General features: G+C 34.1%; 1 protein-coding gene across 3 annotated transcripts in view; it reads left to right on the top strand.

Moving 5' to 3' along the window:
* The window catches only part of TOGARAM1 (TOG array regulator of axonemal microtubules 1), a 78283-nt gene that overhangs the window by 28291 nt on the left and 32296 nt on the right, over window positions 1-17696 (top strand). For 2 of the 3 annotated variants that reach the window (XM_025870123.2, XM_025870124.2), the window contains exons 5-12: window positions 728-990; window positions 3206-3438; window positions 6265-6365; window positions 10401-10553; window positions 14561-14659; window positions 15887-16062; window positions 16573-16726; window positions 16927-17064. In XM_025870123.2, coding sequence (XP_025725908.1) covers window positions 728-990; window positions 3206-3438; window positions 6265-6365; window positions 10401-10553; window positions 14561-14659; window positions 15887-16062; window positions 16573-16726; window positions 16927-17064 — 1317 coding nt within the window. The remainder of the gene's footprint in view (window positions 1-727; window positions 991-3205; window positions 3439-6264; window positions 6366-10400; window positions 10554-14560; window positions 14660-15886; window positions 16063-16572; window positions 16727-16926; window positions 17065-17696) is intronic. The other variant, XM_025870125.2, reaches the window with a different exon arrangement.

Consider the following 17696-nt stretch of genomic DNA (forward strand, 5'->3'; position numbering starts at 1 on the left):
TTTAAAAAAAACAAAAATAGCCCTTTCCAAAATAATGAAATTAGCATATAAATTTATTCAAGACAGATCCAATCTCAAAATAAAAAGTCTATTAAAGGCAGCCCCTATATCCCACATACTTTCTTATCCCCAGCCTCTGAGCTAAGGTGTACACCTTTAAACTACCCTACCTCAGTGATGTTCCAGTTTATAAATGATCGTAAGGTCAATTTGTTGTGTGGTTAGTCAGTTTTATCACTTTTTCTTAGCACTACACTTTCATTTCCTCCATTAATTTCTTTCTATGTTTGTCTTTCCTACAAGATCAAATACTGTATTGAAAGCTGAGAGTTTATTCAGTTTGTTCTCTCATGTGCCCAGCATTACTGCTTTGCATATAGTAGTCACTCACATGTTGCTTGCATAATTAAATGAAGGCAGGCAAGTAGTCCTTCTGGCTTACTTGTGGACTTTATCATACAAACATTAGTTATGATAATGTGTATAAAGATAGAAATTTAACTTGGTATATAGTATTTTTATTTAATATGAAAGAATTTCTGGTAACTCATTTTTGTTGTATTTGTTAGGGGACACTGATGCTTTGATCTGATTTTAAATAGTAATCTTCTAATAAAGGACAGTGTGTTTTTTAATTTAAAAATGCTGTATTCCAAACACTTGTGATTATAACTCCCAGTTCTCTGAAATTAAAAAAATATAAGTAAAATATGTTTTTTTCATGCAGGAGAAAATTCTCAAGAAAAACTTTCTCCAGTTCAACTTACACCTGCCTTGGTGAGATCACCGTCTTCCCGACGAGGCCTAAATGGGACCAAACCCGTACCTCCCATACCAAGGGGAATCAGCCTTTTGCCTGATAAAGCTGACTTAAGCACAGTGGGACCCAAAAAGAAAGAGCCTGATGATATTTGGAAGAGTGAAAAAGATAGTCTTACAATTGATCTTTCAGAATTAGATATCAGAGATAAAGATTTGGATCAAGAAGAGGTTAGAGCCAAATATAATTTTTAATAATTTTTAAATCCTTGTAATTTTCTATAATACAATAGCTGTTATTTAAGGAAAAATCAAGTACTTTTTAATTCCATAATATATTTTCTTTTTTATAAAAATATTTCATGATCCGGGCGCCTGGGTGGCTCAGTTGGTTAAGCGACTACCTTCAGCTTAGGCCATGATCCTGGAGTCCCGGGATCGAGTCCCGCATCGGGCTCCCTGCTCAGCAGGGAGTCTGTTTCTCCCTCTGACCCTCCCCCCTCTCATGTGCTCTCTCTCTCTCTCATTCTCTCTCTCAAGTAAATAAATAAAATCTTTTTTAAAAAAATAAAAAAATAAAAATAAAAATATTTATGATCCTTATAGAAAACATAGAAACTATAGTGATGTATTGGAAGAAAATGCATAACACCAAATTCCACTACCCAGAATAATTTACCATTAACACTCTAATGTGTTTCCTTTCAGTATTTCTTCTATGCATATATTATTTCTTTTTAAGTTAAAAGTATGAGTAATATAGCAATATACCCATACACTAATCCCTCTCAAGTGAACAATTTGCATATTTGTTTCCTATTTTTAAATAAATGAAACATAACATAGTTCCCTCCCCAATCCAGTTCCTTTCCCTCCACCAGAAGCAATCACTATCACCATTAATTTGTGTTTTATGTATTTTTGTACTTTTAATATACTAATATTTTGATATTTATGATATCATAATTGATTTTGGCTTATTCCTTGTCTTTTGCTATTGCAAACAATGGTGCATTGAACATTCCTGGGTATGTCTGTTGTGCATATGTACAAGTTTATTTATCTTTATGAAACTGAGGTCATATTATATACTCTTTGAATTCTCAGTCGCTCCATTTATACTATAAAAATCCGTTGCCAATATGACAACTCTGTACATGCTAATTATGTCAGAGAAGGAATGTGGTTGCTATATTACTTTGGATTTGGAGCACTATTGCCATAGATGCTTTCTTTTCATCATATTAGTCTGCCTGATGTCAGGTTTAAAAAATGTTTTACGTAAAATGTGTAAACTGAAACACTCGATTATATTTTGTGGTCTTATTTTTGCCTGTTTTTAAGATGTAAGCATCATATACTGATTTTGCTCAATAAAATAAAGTTAATATTAATGCATATTCATTTTAAGGGCATTTTTTTTTTAGCATTAAGCATGTGTACCAAAATTGGTTCTTAATGAATTAATTAGTCATTCCAACTTCTGACTGCTTGTAAAATCTTCCCTCCCCCCCACCCCAGTTGTATTTCACTGGTACTAGGAAGAGAATTCATTTAAAGGGAAGAAAGTTCTAGAAGAGGCATTTTCCTACGTAACTCATAAATTTCATCTGATGCTACATATTTTTGCATTATTTGTATGATACCTTAAAATAGCCCTTTTTCTTTTAATGAATAATTGAAAGGGTAATTTCAATTTTATAAAATTTTTAGTTTTATAAAATTTATAGAATTTTATAAAAATTTCAATTTTATAAAAATATTGATAAATATAGGAGGATAGTAGGGATTTATTAGGGAAGTGGCCATACTGTTGAATCAACCATTATAATTGTTATAATCAAAATGTAAGTGAAACACAGTTTATGTATGTTTCTGGGTTCCTTAATTCATTCAGGGTTCTATTCCCAACTTTAATATATTTGTTTGTAATGGCATCTTCTACTCTACATTTCTAGAAACACTTGGCTTCAGAAGTCACATACAGTCTTCTGTTATTCTCTGACCTCTAACACTGGCAAACTTGATGTAAACTTCAAATTTTAGAAAACTGATTACTTTTCACAGAATTTCTAAATGGCCACATCCACACACCAATGACCAAAGATTGGCTAGACCTCTCTGACTTCAACTTAGATGTCTACCATCTGATTCAGTGATTCATTCACTAATTAAATTTTATTATATTAGTCATTGTTCTTAGTGCTGGAAATACCATGGTGAATAATAGTTTGAGATCCTTCCTCTTAAGGGGCTTACAATCTTGTTTATATTGGTTGTTTTTTAAAATATGTATTTTTACTATGTACGAATATGTTAATATCCATCTTGTTAATAACAGATTGGAGAATGGCTCGCTAGGTATAGTGAATGGAATTTAAAATCTTAGGATAACTTTACTCACATAAATGTCTTGCAAAGTTAATTGTTTTTTTTTTCTTCTTAGATGCAGAGCTCTCTTAGGTCCCTTCGTAATAGTGCAGCTAAGAAAAGAGCAAAACTGAGTGGCAGTACTTCTGATCTTGAAAGCCCTGATTCTGCAGTTAAGCTCGACTTGACTATGGACTCACCATCTCGATCTTCCTCTCCAAACATCAGCTCTTATAGTGAAAGTGGAGTTTATAGCCAAGAATCATTGACATCTTCTCTGTCTACAACTCCCCAGGGGAAGAGAATAATGTATTTTATTTTTTGACATGTTAAATGAATGCTAATCTTTAATTTGTAGTCTCATCCCTAATATCGTATTTGAAAAAAACTTTCAAACTTTATTTTCTAGTTCTTAAAATGTTGAAATACATTTAAAAGACAGTGGAAAAGTTTACAGATACTATCTAGCTTGGCTTTGGTTTGGGATGGGTGGAGAGAGAGAGAACACATCAGCTGTAACTTAGAGCATCTACAGGAATATAAACCCTTATTCCCCAAGCCCTACTTGTTGTTCTCCCTAGGATTTATCCTAATATTCTTTGTTCTTTAGCTCTGTTAGATCATTGAGTCTTTTGCAGTGGACCTATAGCTGATATTACTGCTTTCATTGAAAACTCAGCACCAATTTCCTCTAATTTGTAGATGAACTCCACTCAGCTGTTACCTCGCCATTCCTTATATTTTGTTGTTCCATTGTAGAAGCTTAGGCCTCCGTGCCATAGCTTTTGCAGCGTTCTCAGGAGTCTCCCTTATAGCAATTCTGGAATTAGAGGCCTGGCCACCCCAGAGCATTTTTTTCTAGTATAGCAATTCAACAAACTTTTCCAGATTACCTCAGTGACCTCTAAGTCTTAAACAGTGATCCCACTTTGATTTCTGAGAATTTCTATTCTAGGATTTTGGGGAATCTCTTCCCTCTTTATTTTAGACAAAAACTTGAGTAGAATTGCTGGGTCATAGGATAGATATACATTTAGCTTTTTAAATAACTGCTGAACAGTTTTCCAAGATATTTGTAGCAAAGTATGAGAATTCCAGTTGTTTCACATCCGTGTTTATATTTGTTGTTGTCAGTCTTTTTAACTTTTTTCCTTTGATTTTATCCTGAACCATGGTTATCCACAGCTACTAGCTGTAAATATTTAAAATTAAATTTAAATTATTTTCACTTAAGTGAACATATAGGTAGTTAGAGACTATAGTCAAAGGACAGATGGTGTTCTATTAACTCTAATGGAAAAGGGTGTTTCATTTCAGCAGTTCATAGAATTAAACCAAATTTTTGTGTCCTGCTATGAGAAGTTTGTCTTATCTCGTGATTCCATTCTCTACATTTTTAACTTAAATAGCAGCTTATTTTGCAGTTGGAAATTTTTTCTTACTGGAAATTCCTTTGTTGTAATTACCCAGGTAGAATAATGCAATATATTTACAAAATGAATTTGGAATGGCTACATGGGCTGGTGAAGTAACTGTTTGTATTTAGTTTCCAGACACTTAAAATACATATTTATCTTTTAGACCTAAAGTCCTTCCCTTATTTTCTATGAATGTGAAATTTTATGTTAAATACTCCTACAGTTGCAAGGTCTTGTAAATAATTTAGAACCTAGTTGGGAAGAAAAGTTCATTTTATACTATAACATTTAGAATTCACTATTCTCTATATTGTCTCATGGAATTATTCTCTTCAGATTTTGAACTCTGTGAGAAGGAGTTCAATATACCCTCATTTCTGGACTAAATTACCCGTAATGAATTTCATATTTCCCATTAGGTTTAATAGCTTTAAAACAGTTATTCTTAACCAGCTTGCATCTTGCCTTAAGAATCATGGCAAAGAGAGCCACTATTACCTCATGTGGGGCTTTCATCTTTAAGTGGGTTGGGGAGGAAAAACTCTTGAGAGCCACTCTTGTAGAGACTAAAGTATTTTCTTTCATTCAAGTCAGGCACATGGTTTAAATGTAAATTGACTAAAAAACCTATCATCTATTCTAGAGAAATTACTCTTTAAAAATGTTTAACATTGGGGCGCCTGGGTGGCTCAGTCGTTGGGCGTCTGTCTTTGACTCGGTTCGTGACCGAGCCTCACATTGGGCTCCCTGCTCAGCAGGGAGCCTGCTTCTCCCCCTCCCACTCTCTCTGCTTGTGTTCCCTCTCTCACTGTGTCTCTCTCTGTCAAATAAATAAATAAAACCTTAAAAAAAATAATGTTTAACATTGACTTCTCACTAGGCCAATTAACAACGCTTACCCAACTACTAAGAACTATACTCCTTTGTAAAATCTCTTTATAATATTCATCACTGGCTTATTGATATTACAGCACTTATTACAACACTTAAATGATTTAAAACAGTTCCTTTACATTCAGATTCAACATTCTTCAGTCACTTTCTTTGTGAAACAAAGCCTGTACCTCTTTATAATGTCAGAAAAGTATAACAGAATAATCCAGGAAGAAAATGATATTTGCTAATAAATCCACCTGTTGCTTATCTCTAATTTGTAATGTAGTTAAGTCTCTTTTTTTGTGTTATTATCTGTGAGGACAGATAGTATATTAGATTATTGGGAGTCATCTGCTTGAACCAGCTTTCTTTGGATTAGGTTTTTTTTTTTTTTTTTTGACCCAACAAAAGGTTATATAGTATGAGTTAGAGAATCTTCCCTGCCTTTTGTAATCCTCTCATGAAAAATTAAGAATTGCCTATATGTTAGGGTGCCTGGGTGGCTCAGTTGGTTAAGCGTCTGCCTTTGGCTCAGGTCATGATCCCAGGGTCCTGGGATCAAGTCCCGCGTCGGGCTCCCTGCTCCATGGGAAGCCTGCTTGTGTTCCCTCTCTCTCTGTGTCTGTCTCTTTCTCTCTGTCAAATAAATAAATAAATAATCTTTAAAAAAAAAAGAATTGCCTATATATTAAATGGCTGGAAGATCTAAAAGTGAACTAGGAATACCAATAAAAAAATATTCTTAGCTATAGTTTTCATACTTGCTCCTGCCTTACTATCTAAGAATGTTGAACAGCTTTAGATCTTAAATGTTTATTGGAATTACTTTGTTTCATTGTAGGTCAGACATATTTCCGACATTTGGATCAAAACCTTGTCCAACGAGACTTTCTTCTGCAAAGAATAAAATCTCTGAGATAGCTGACCAAAGCCACAGTGCAGGTATTTTATAACTGTTTTATAAATATGATTTATAGAAAGTATGATTTTTAAATGATACCAAAAATGGTAAAAAATGCATTTCAGATATAGAATTTTTGTAGTTACCAATTAAGACTAATCATCTTTTTAACTCCTTAAAAGGCCTTTTTTGGCAAGAATAAGTATTATATTATTCTTGGAAGAAAAATTATTTACTTAAATAATTGATCCCCCTTTAAGCCCATAGGTGTACCTATGCCTGGCTCTTCCATCCAGACATTTTGGTTTAATTGATATGAAATGTGACCTGGCCACCAGAGTTTTGAAAGCCCTCAAGGTGATTCTAATATGCAGCACAGTTTGGAAGCCACTAGGAATCACAAAAGACAATTTGTTTTAAAAACAACACTTAGCTGGTAGTTAAGTTCATTTGTATCTTGTTAAGAATTTTGTGAACTAACCTGGAAGTCTGTAACGTATAGCATCACTTTTCAGAAAATAGATTTAGTTATTAGTAATCTTTTGGAGAAATATTTGGATTCTGATCTATTTAGGATAGAAACTGCATGTGATTCTTCTTTATGATTGGTAACAGTATATTGGATTATAAGTGAATTATAGCAAATTGGCATTTATATTCACATGATCTCAGTATAAAAGTCCTAACAACTTTAAGGCTACTCTACCTTATATTATAATTTACTCTCTAAAAAGCTATGTATGTATGTATTTGTCTACTAAGATTTTTAAATTTCTTATTCCTAAATATGTCTTAATTTCATCTCCTCTTTTTAGTCTCCACTTTTACTCATTTCTTACCCATTTAGCCTCCTAAGATTTCTCTCCAGCTTCAGTCTCATTCTGAATGACGCAATACAGACCACAACGCAAGTCTGACTGTATTGCCCAACCTAAATTTATTTAGGGCATTCTTCCATGATCTGTCCCTGTCTACCTCTCCTGCCTCATATTTCACTTCCTTCTTTGTAATTTTGTATTCCAGTTAAATCAGACCACTTTCAATATCATTTCCTCTCTTTTTGCAGTTGCACGTACCATTTTTTTCTGGGTGAAATCTGGAATCTACACCACACCCCATTCAGCTGTAAAAACAGTGCAGTTGCTTTCTCTGAAAACCTTCCCCAATTCACAAACAAAATTGATTATTACCTCTTTTATGATATCATTATATTTTGTACTGATCCTTTATAGCGGTATTACCATTATTTTACTTCTTTGGACTCTCAGATTCTTAGATCCTGATTATCTACCTAGTGCCTTCGTTATCATGAATGCCTAATTCAACCATGCATGCCTGGTATATTGGCTTCCACAAAGCTAGTGTTCCACAAAGAGTTAGTTAATCTATTAGGCAAGGAAGACTGTATATTTGCTTTGGAGTCTGAAAGACCCCAGCTGGAATCCCGGTTTGACCATATTCATGAGCTGGGCAAGTGATTTAACTGCTTTGAAACTCAGTTCCCTCATCTGGTAATGTAAACCTTGAGAAGGGGTAATAAACAGTTAAGTATAAGCACCTAATGCATAGGGGACACTTGGCTTTTGTTCCTTTAAAGGAGAAGACACAAAGAAACATAACACATAAACTTATTCTATAATCCATTTTTGAGGCTGATTATTATAGTAAATTATTCATAACTTTATTTATATAAGTTATTGGTAGCCTGTGTCTTATTTACAAAAGTGGAGCCCTCTTCCGGAAGAATATGTTTGGAGTTAGAAAAGAACAGATTTAGAAAACCTAGATTTGAGTTTCCCCCTGACCTCATAAGTCACTTAAGTTTTAGTAAAGTGAAAAAGTTCTTAAAACAGTACATACTTCATTACACAATATTCAGTGTTTGCCAAACTTGTCTAATATTTAGTATTTCTCAAATTTGCCTAGTCCTAGGGATCACCAGGGATGCTTATAACACAGATTCTGGGACCTCACCTCACAAATAATGAATTGATCTTCAGAGTTAAAAATCTGTATTTTTAACAAATACACATTTCTAAGATCAAGTTTTGGAAACTCTGCTGTTGAATTCACTGTGAGATATTCTTGGTTAAATTTAATATGCCCTCAAAATATAAGGTTGCTAATGGTTTAGGATTTTATAAACTTGGGTTTACATTTTTTGTTTTTGTGGGATAGGGTTTTGTTTTTAGTAAGCAAATGATTCCTACAAGTTTATCATTTAACTGATAAAGTAAAAATGGTAATGCTCTGAGTAAAGATTATCTGAAAACAAAACCAAAAATAATTATGTAGAAACTATAAATCCAACTTGTCTTTGTGTTCTAATTTCCAATAAATATTTCCACATGTAATCCACCACTACCTATTATAGCACATGTGCTATAGGTAATTTACATAGGTAAATTTCCTGAATTATGTTATAGTAAAGTTTTTTCCTGTAGCATCAGATTAGTAATACCTGTTATTAACAGAAAGCATTTGCACCCAAAGCCAGTATCTTTATGAGGATACCTTTATGAATTAACTATCAAAACTAAGAAGAGTGTAGACAGATACCCATGTTACTCCCAGAAGTTCTCTATCATTTAACACCAGATAGTTTTTGACTCTCTATGAACTGACTTAGTGCCTTTTACTCTACAGTCCTCTGTTGACCAGTTGCCACCAGCCACCCCTTCTCCTCACAATCCTGTTTTTATTAAAAAACCCACAATAATATTAAGAACAAATTGTATTTTGTTATTGCTATCTAATGGTATTTGTAGGGAACTATATATATGAAAGTGGATGGTGACTTATATATTGTGTAGGATTTTCTATTTAGTAGATATTTTGTGGTTTTAATAGCTTCAAAGTATTGGTATAGGGTAGTCAATTGAAACATTCAAATGTAGATTAAAATTTTTGATATTTGTTAAAAGGAGGTCCACATTAGGGTTTTGATTTTTTTTAAAGATTTATTTATTTATTGGTGGGGGGCAGGTGGGGAGGGAAAGAAAGAATCTCAAACACTCCACTGAATGCGAGCCTGACCCGAGGCTCGATCTCACAACCCTGAGATCATGACCTGAGACGAAATCAAGAGTTGGATGCTTAATTGACTAAGCCACCCAGGCACCCTGATTTCTTTTATTTTTAGTTAGGAATATAACATTTGGGTATTTACAGTATGTTAGGCACTATGCTAAGCCCTTTACATGTATTTTCTTAATCCTCACAGCCATTCTGGGAAGGGTAATTCTATTATCCTCCTTTTTTTTTTTTTAAGATTTTATTTATTTATTTATTTATTTATTTATTTATTTATTTGAGAGAGAGAATGAGAGAGCATGAGAGGGAAGAGGGTCAGAGGGAGAAGCAGACTCCCTGCTGAGCAGGGAGCCCGATGTGGGACTCGATCCTGGGACTCCAGGATCATGACCTGAGCCGAAGGCAGTCGCTTAACCAACTGAGCCACCCAGGCACCCCTCTATTATCCTCCATTTTACAAATAAGATTGTCTTGCCCAGGTTCTGTCAGGGGCTTAAGTGACAGTGCTATGATTTATGGCTAGGAAGCATGAGTCCAGATTCTGAGCTTCGTTACTGTGGAGTGTACTGCTTCACCAGCCAGACCAGTATAGACCCGTTACACAAGAGTGGGAGAGAAGAGAGAAATGGAAAATAACTCTCAGCATACAGTTTAAAAATTCTAGATTTAAAATTTTTTCTTTTTGCTATAAAGGTTGATATGTCATTTAAACATTAAATGCCTGTCATTTTAAATATATATATATATATATATACTTGGTTATCTCTTTCAAACATTGAATTTTGTATTTCATTGTAATTTTAAAGCCTGTTTTATAAAATGTTTTATATATAGTTTATAATAAATGTTCTTAACTGCTAGTAAAAAGTATAACAAAATTTAAAATAAGATAAAACTGAATTACTATAATGTTATAATTTCTAATATTATGTCACTGACTTTTTTAAGTCTAGAAAGCAAGATAGATTTAGAGGGGGAGATATGTACCTATCTATATTATTTGAATCGTTCAAATAAATATTTTTATGTATTTTATTTTACAGGGATTACAACATCCAATGTAAGCATAATTGGTCAACGTATGAACTATGGGTTTGGATGTGGTGATTTTGAAGATGATAGGTTCCATGACATTTCATCTAGTGTTTTCAAAATACAAAATAAGGAACACCCAAGACATTATAAACATACAAAAGGTTAGTAAATTTCACAAGTTAATTTTTAAGATTGAATCTCTCTAAATCTTAAATTAAGTGTCTCAGAATTGTCCCTAAGCATGCCAATAACCTGAGATTTCTTAGTTTTGATCTTTTTCTTATCCCTCTGCTGGTGTGTTATTGCTTCAGTAATTCTGCCAAATAAGATAACATGCAGGTTCATGTATTGGTTGATGGGCTTACCTGAGAAGCCAAAGCAGGGAAGCAACTACCCAAGAGGTTAAAACTAAGGAATCTCTGGTGACGTCTCCCTCCTCCAAGATTACACACACACACACACACACACACACACACACACACACGTGTTACAAGACATTTTACCACTAAAATGGGGTAGAGAAATCACGTGAATAAATAAATCCCAGATGGCTACTTAGGTTGTAACCATGGAATAAAACTGTGGAAACAGGAATATAGGTTTCCTGTGGTAGAACCTGGGAAGGCTTCTTTGTTATCACTAACCATTATTAATAATTTACATCCTTTTTTTTTTTCTTTAAATTTAGTGTAGCAAGTAGCTCCTCTGTGACTGCTCTGTTCATTTTTTCAGAGAACCTATTATAGCTACATTTTTAAATATTTCCCTTAGGGTAAAGAGGAAGTTATTTTAAAGTGTATGAATATTTAAATATAATAATTAGAAGTAACTGAATTTAAATATGTAATCTACTAGTAACTGTAAGGAGCTGTCATTTTTTATTTGTAGCAACCGTGATTGTAATAGGTCAACTTTTGTTATTTCTGATCATCTGAAGTCACGTGTGTGTGTGTGTGTGTGTGTGTGTGTGTGTGTGTGTGTGTGTGTTTGTGTAGGCAGTCAGGCATTTTAGGACATGTGTATTTTTTTGTGGAAATAAATTGTAAAGGGAAGTTCCTTGGAATGTTTTTTCTTTTTTTCTGTAAATTTTTAAAAAATTTTATCCATGATGTAATTCAATATCTGTTCTTTGTGGAAGGTTTCTTCTTCTTTTTTTTTTTTTTAAAGATTTTATTTATTTATTTGACAGAGAGAAACACAGTGAGAGAGGGAACACAAGCAGGGGGAGTGGGAGAGGGAGAAGCAGGCTTTGATCCCAGGGCCCTGGGATCACGACCTGAGCCGAAGGCAGACACTTAACGACTGAGCCACCCAGGTGCCCTGTGGAAGGTTTCTTCTCTCTCATTGTTTTTACAAAAGAGAATGACAGGGTTTTTTCCTATTTACTTACATATTTTATTTCTCATATAAAGATAATCAATACAAAAATACTTTTCTTCCTAAAAGTAACTCATACCCTAACATAATTTTTTAATTTTCTTTTTTTTAATTGCTTTGGAATAATTGCTGAATATATTCATTCAGTATTAGCGGCACCCTTTTTTGGACAGCAGAATCATAGAAATATTTATATCTTTTGAGCAGCAGTTATTTCTACTCCAGAAAATTACTTCTCACACACACTTCCAACTCTAAACCAAATACCTACTGTATCTGTCTGGTCAACGAGAATAAACATGTTCAAAAACCAAACTTACCCTCCTTTACAGTCCTGTTCTTCTCCCTTTGTTTTCATTTTTTTAGTAGCATTAACATTTTCCCAGTTGTGGGGACTTAAAACTTTATAGTCATCTTTGTCTACTTCTCTTTACTCTCCAAGTTCAGGCAGTGACCATCCTACCAGTTCTGTTTAATCTGGGCCTTCATTACCTCTTCCCTGGATAATTGCAATAGCCTTCTGAATAAGACATCTTGCCTCTTATCTTATCCATTTTTTACTCCAGGCCGCATACCCTTCCAGAATTATCTTTTTGAAGTATAGTTACCATCTCTTCCATACTCAAAACCTTGAGTGGTTCCCTGTTTCCCCACAGAATAAATTTTGTGCTCTGCAGCATAATTTTTAAGACCCTTAATAATCTTCCTCAGCTGAACTTACTGCATTATCCCTTTCTTCTCTTTTCATTCCCCATGCTCTGGCATTCTTAGTACTAGAAGTTTTCTTAGTTGGCTTGTACAGTTGTCCTAGATGTCTGTTTCTGATCCTAATGTGTTCACATCATGTCTGCCTTTTGAATACTGGCTTAAATCCATTTCTTTAGAAAGTTTTCCCCACTTAACTGGCCTGGAGTAGTATAAATTATTTAAAAGTAAAGATATTGTCATCTTTATATTCCTGTTAGGCTTTGCATGTAATGGTGTCCGATGCCACAGGTTAAATGAATGGAGTGGTGATGAGCCAACCCAGACTGACAGTGTAGCCTTGGATAGAGTCAATCAAACATTGCATCCTCAAATAATCAGATTAAAATGAATTTTGAGTACAGTGCTGAAGAGAATAAAACAACTTCCAAAAGAAATATTGGCGGGCACCTGGGTGGCTCATTCATTAAGTGTCTGCCTTTGGCTCAGGTTGTGATCCCAGGGTCCTGGGATCGAGCCCCACATTGGGCTCCCTGCTCGGCTGGGGGTCTGCTTCTCCCTCTCCCACTCCCCCTGCTTGTGTTCCCTCTCTTGCTGGGTCTTTCTGTCAAATAAATGGGTAAAATCTTTAAAAAAAAAAAAAAAGAAATATTGGCAATAGGTGGCATATGTGAATGGATTCATTTTGTAAGAAGCTTCAGACAGTTTTAGGATTAGCTTTCAGAACCACTTCTTCCCATTCCACTCCTCTGCTGGTTGTTCCTTTGAACCTACCCATTTTCTAGCATACTAATGTAGAGTCCCAACTAATGACTTGAGAAAGTGATTAGTGATGGATGCTTAGCGTTTTACCAAACTAGCTTTTATGAGTTAGTATTTTCTCTTTCGCTGTTTGGATGAATGAGACAGAAGTAACAAAAACGTTATATAAGAGTAGCTTATGTGTCAAGAGTCTTTTAAGCTTAGTTTTTCTTTATATTTTACAATTGAGACCCAATGAGCAATATTTCTTTCAATATTTTGTTTACAAGAAAATATAGTGTAAAGAGTAAAAGTAACATTAAAAATGATCAGCTTCTCTGATAAATGAAGTTAAACTACTTAAAGATAACATGTTCTTTATGTTTTCCTCAGATTTGTCTAATTATTCAGTCATCTCTTGACAGACTATGTATACACTTTATGTTTATGGACAGTTGTTGAACAAATTGTTCCATTTACTGAGATTTGCTTTCCTTTGTCACTTAACATTTTTTTAATTCTTTTTTTTAATATTTTATTTATTTATTCATGAGAGACAGAGAGAAAGAGAGAGGGAGAGAGAGAGAGAGAGAGAGAAGCAGAGGGAGAAGCAGGCTCCCAAGGAGCAGGGAGCCCGATGTGGGACTCCATCCCAGGACCCTGGATCATGACCTGAGCCGAAGGCAGACGCTTAACCATCTGAGCCACCCAGGCGCCCTGTCACTTAACATCTTTTGAGTCTACTTGAGGTTTCTGTTCGTTGACCCCAAATTAATTATATTTTCTTTCCATTTTTTTTTTGTCTTGTAACATTCATCTAACATATATTTATTGAATACCTACTATCTGCCCTACTAAGAGGCTCTGGAAAAGAATGATAATCAAAACCAGACATGGGTCCTATCTCCATAGAGTTTATAGTCTAGTAGTAAGAGAATAATTAAATAATCACAAACTGAGGTGAAAGTTAACCTAGAAAATTTCAGATTGCTGTGAGATTGACTTGGTCTGTTTTCAGGAGTGAGAGGCTTTCCTTCATGGTTACCCTTTTGTTGCTCAATTATCATGCTGTGCTTATTTTCTTGTATATCTTTCCCAGTCTTAACTCTGACATGTATAAACTCCTTAGGTGAAGGAAGGTTTCTTTCTTTCTACTTTCTAGTCCAGATGAGGTATTCTAATTTCAAATATTTATTGAATTAATAAGTAAGTGTGAATAAATAAATTATAAAATCAATGTATGAAGTAAAATTTCTGTTTTAAAGGACCATGTTACAGTATCCTAAAATACTATATAAAAACAATATTAAAATGTGAGGTTTTTTTTGTTTGTTTGTTTCTTTAGCATTTATAGGGTCATCATCAAATTTACAGCAAATTCCCAGTTTTGACTTCACATCCACAAATACCTTACCAGAAGACTCAGTGGTTGTTGTTGGAAAAGGTATTTCCAAGTTATTTAGCTTAATTGTATGTGTTCTCCACATGTAAGCAAATGGTATTGTTAAAGAACAGAGTTTGATTCAAGTGTTGATTAGAACTTTTTTTATTAGAACTTTCTTTTTAAAAAATTATTAAATTGAAAGAATTAGGAGTACTTAATTTTACATTTCTGTCTTCTAACAAAACTAAGTAAATTCATGTCAGTAATTTTCAGAGAGATGTATTATGTAACAGCTGCAGCTTAGATACTTCTAAGACACTTTTAGGATAGCTAAGACAGTTTTATCATAGTTCAAATAATAGTCCTTATTTTTTATCAGCTTACTATTTAATATAATTTCATTATTTTCCATACAGAGTCTAGACAAATCAGAATTAACACCTGTTATATATATTTTGGGGGACTAGAGGACCTTTGAACAATATATTTACAAGTACTCTTTAAAACTCTTTTTTCTTTTCAACTTTATTGAGGTATAATTGACAAATAAAATTGTAAGGTATTTAAAGTGATTATTTGATATCCATATACATTGTGAAAGGATTCTCCCATCAAGTTAATTAACCCATCTCAATTAGTTTCTTTTTAATCGAAAAAGTAGAATGTGATAATAGAAGACATTGAAGGTGCACATCTTCTTTTTGGTAAATATAGTGAATAGGATGAAATGCTTGGAAAGCTTTCCTAATTGTTTGCTTGGTAGAGTGCAATTAAGTTAATTTGAGGCCCTTCTCAGATTGGCTCCAGCCTACCCTTGCAAACTTAGTTTCTGTTATTCCTCTGTTTGCCTTGTGCCCAACGAAACTGAGTTATTCATTTCACATACACACTTTATACTTGTTCAGCTCTGCTTCTAAGCATTACCATCTTATAGGATGCCCTCCCTTCCTTCTTCACTTATCTGTCCAAATTCATTGTGTCTTCCAATCTCAGCTCAAATCCTTGCTTCTTGAAATCATCTTAAACACCCAGCTCATACCAACCTTTCCTTCATTTAAACTCATTATTACAATATGCAGTTCTCATTTAATATTGTGAAACGTCTAGTGATACCTCCTATATGATTGTCCTGTTAGGGTATTTATTTTTATATTTATTATTATTTAACATGTTTTTCTTATGAACTGTATTGTTTATTTCTTAAAGTCAAGAGCTTGTCTTTAACTTTGTTATTAGAGTGACATCACGTAAATACTTAACTGCAATTTGATGGTGGGTTAATTTCAGGTGTATTTGGAAGTCCAAATTCAGCACCAGCAGCCTGCAGCCCATCAGTGATATCTTCTGTGGAAAATGGAGATACATTTTCAATTAAACAAAGCATTGAACCACCATCAGGAATTTATGGAAGAGCAGTCCAGCAAAATATTCCATCATATGTTGATGTTGAGAATGAAAAGGATGTAAGATTATTTGTTGATTATTAGGATAAACTCAAGCCTATATTATATCATTGTGTTGTGTTCATCGGATTTGGGGTGGTGAAGGTGTTTTGATTAAAATTTTTAAAATCTCAGGATAATTGAAATTTCTGATCCTTAATCATTTAAATAATGGATAATTCTTCTTTCCAGCAAATATATTCTTATTCTGGTATAAAGTATCTAGTGTACTTTATACTATACATGTACTTTATATATATGTGTGCATGTGTGTGTGTATTTACATATTCAGCAATTGTCTAGAACACTCAAGGAGTAAGAGACTGGTATCCTTAGGCACAAATTTAGTTATGATATTAGCACCATGTAATTCTAGTCAATTTTAGAATTCCTGCAATAAGGACTAAAAAATGTAGTTTATTTTTTTTATATGTAGACACTTAATGTCTTTATACAGTTGTCTGAGATGAAGATAATTATTTTAAATATCGAACTCCCTGCATACTTTGATATTTCCACTTTTTCATTCAGATTAAAGTTTCTATTTCAAAATCTACTTATGACAAGATGAGGCAAAAGAGAAAAGAGGAAAAAGAACTTTTTGACATTAAAGATTGTGAAAAGAAGGAACAGAATTCCTGGGAGCGAATGAAACATACAAGAGCCGAGAAAATGACATCTGAAAGTAGGTGAAATTTAACTTTTGGTGTGTTATTTAACTGATACTATTCTAAAGCTAGTGTACCTGTGGTTTAACTGAGGGCTAATAATGGAATATGTTGAACCATAATGTTGAAATTTGCAAGACCCAGTAGCTTTTTTATAATAAATATTAATTATTTCTCATAAAGAAGGAAGTTGATTGATTGTTTTTCTCCCTTTTAGACTTAAATATTTTTGGAGATGAGGTGGGAATATCAAAAAACGAGAGCTCCCCTTTAGAAAATATTGCCTGCAGCCCTCAATTGAAAGGAGGGACCTGTTTAAAAAGGTCACCACCATCTTTAGTGTTTTCAGATTCAGGTACGTAACTTGTTTAAATGTAAAGAATAATGTCACAAATGCTGGTTAAGCTCAAGAGACCATGTATGGTACAGTGCATTTGTGAGGAAAAGAGCACTTAGCTAGTAGGAGTCAGTAGACAGACCTGGCTTCATAATTATCAGGCCTGCCTTTTAATTTTCTGACCTGCAAACAGGCCTCAGTTTCCTGCCCCTATAAATATCCAAATTATCTCAAAGGTATCCTCCGTGCTCCCTGCAAATATTCCTGTTTCACTAAGGAGTGGTATCCCATTTTATAGCTGGGGTTAAATGAGATTGAAGTTGGTTTATATTAGATCATGATTTTAAAAAATCATTGTATTTATCACTTATTCAGCCTGCCATTCAGTACTTACTAGGTTCTATGCCTGGCCAAGAGTGGCTTCCAGTTTCCTGTGCTGTTTTTAAAAATATTAAATAGGACTCAGGCAGCTAAGTGGGAGGTGGAACCCTCGCTGGGACAGTGTGGTCTCAGGATCCTCGGGGTCACAGGAAGACCAGGGCTGCCTGAGTGTGGCAGAGCTCCCATGTATCAGAGCAGGTAAGCCAGCTATAATCAATGAGCCCAGGAGTGGGCTTTCATCTCGGGGTTGCCATAAACTGTGATTTGAG

Source organism: Callorhinus ursinus, unplaced genomic scaffold (assembly GCF_003265705.2).
Source record: "Callorhinus ursinus isolate GAN/ISIS: 27379988/994484 unplaced genomic scaffold, GSC_fseal_2.0 scaffold8, whole genome shotgun sequence".
NCBI lineage: Eukaryota > Metazoa > Chordata > Mammalia > Carnivora > Otariidae > Callorhinus > Callorhinus ursinus.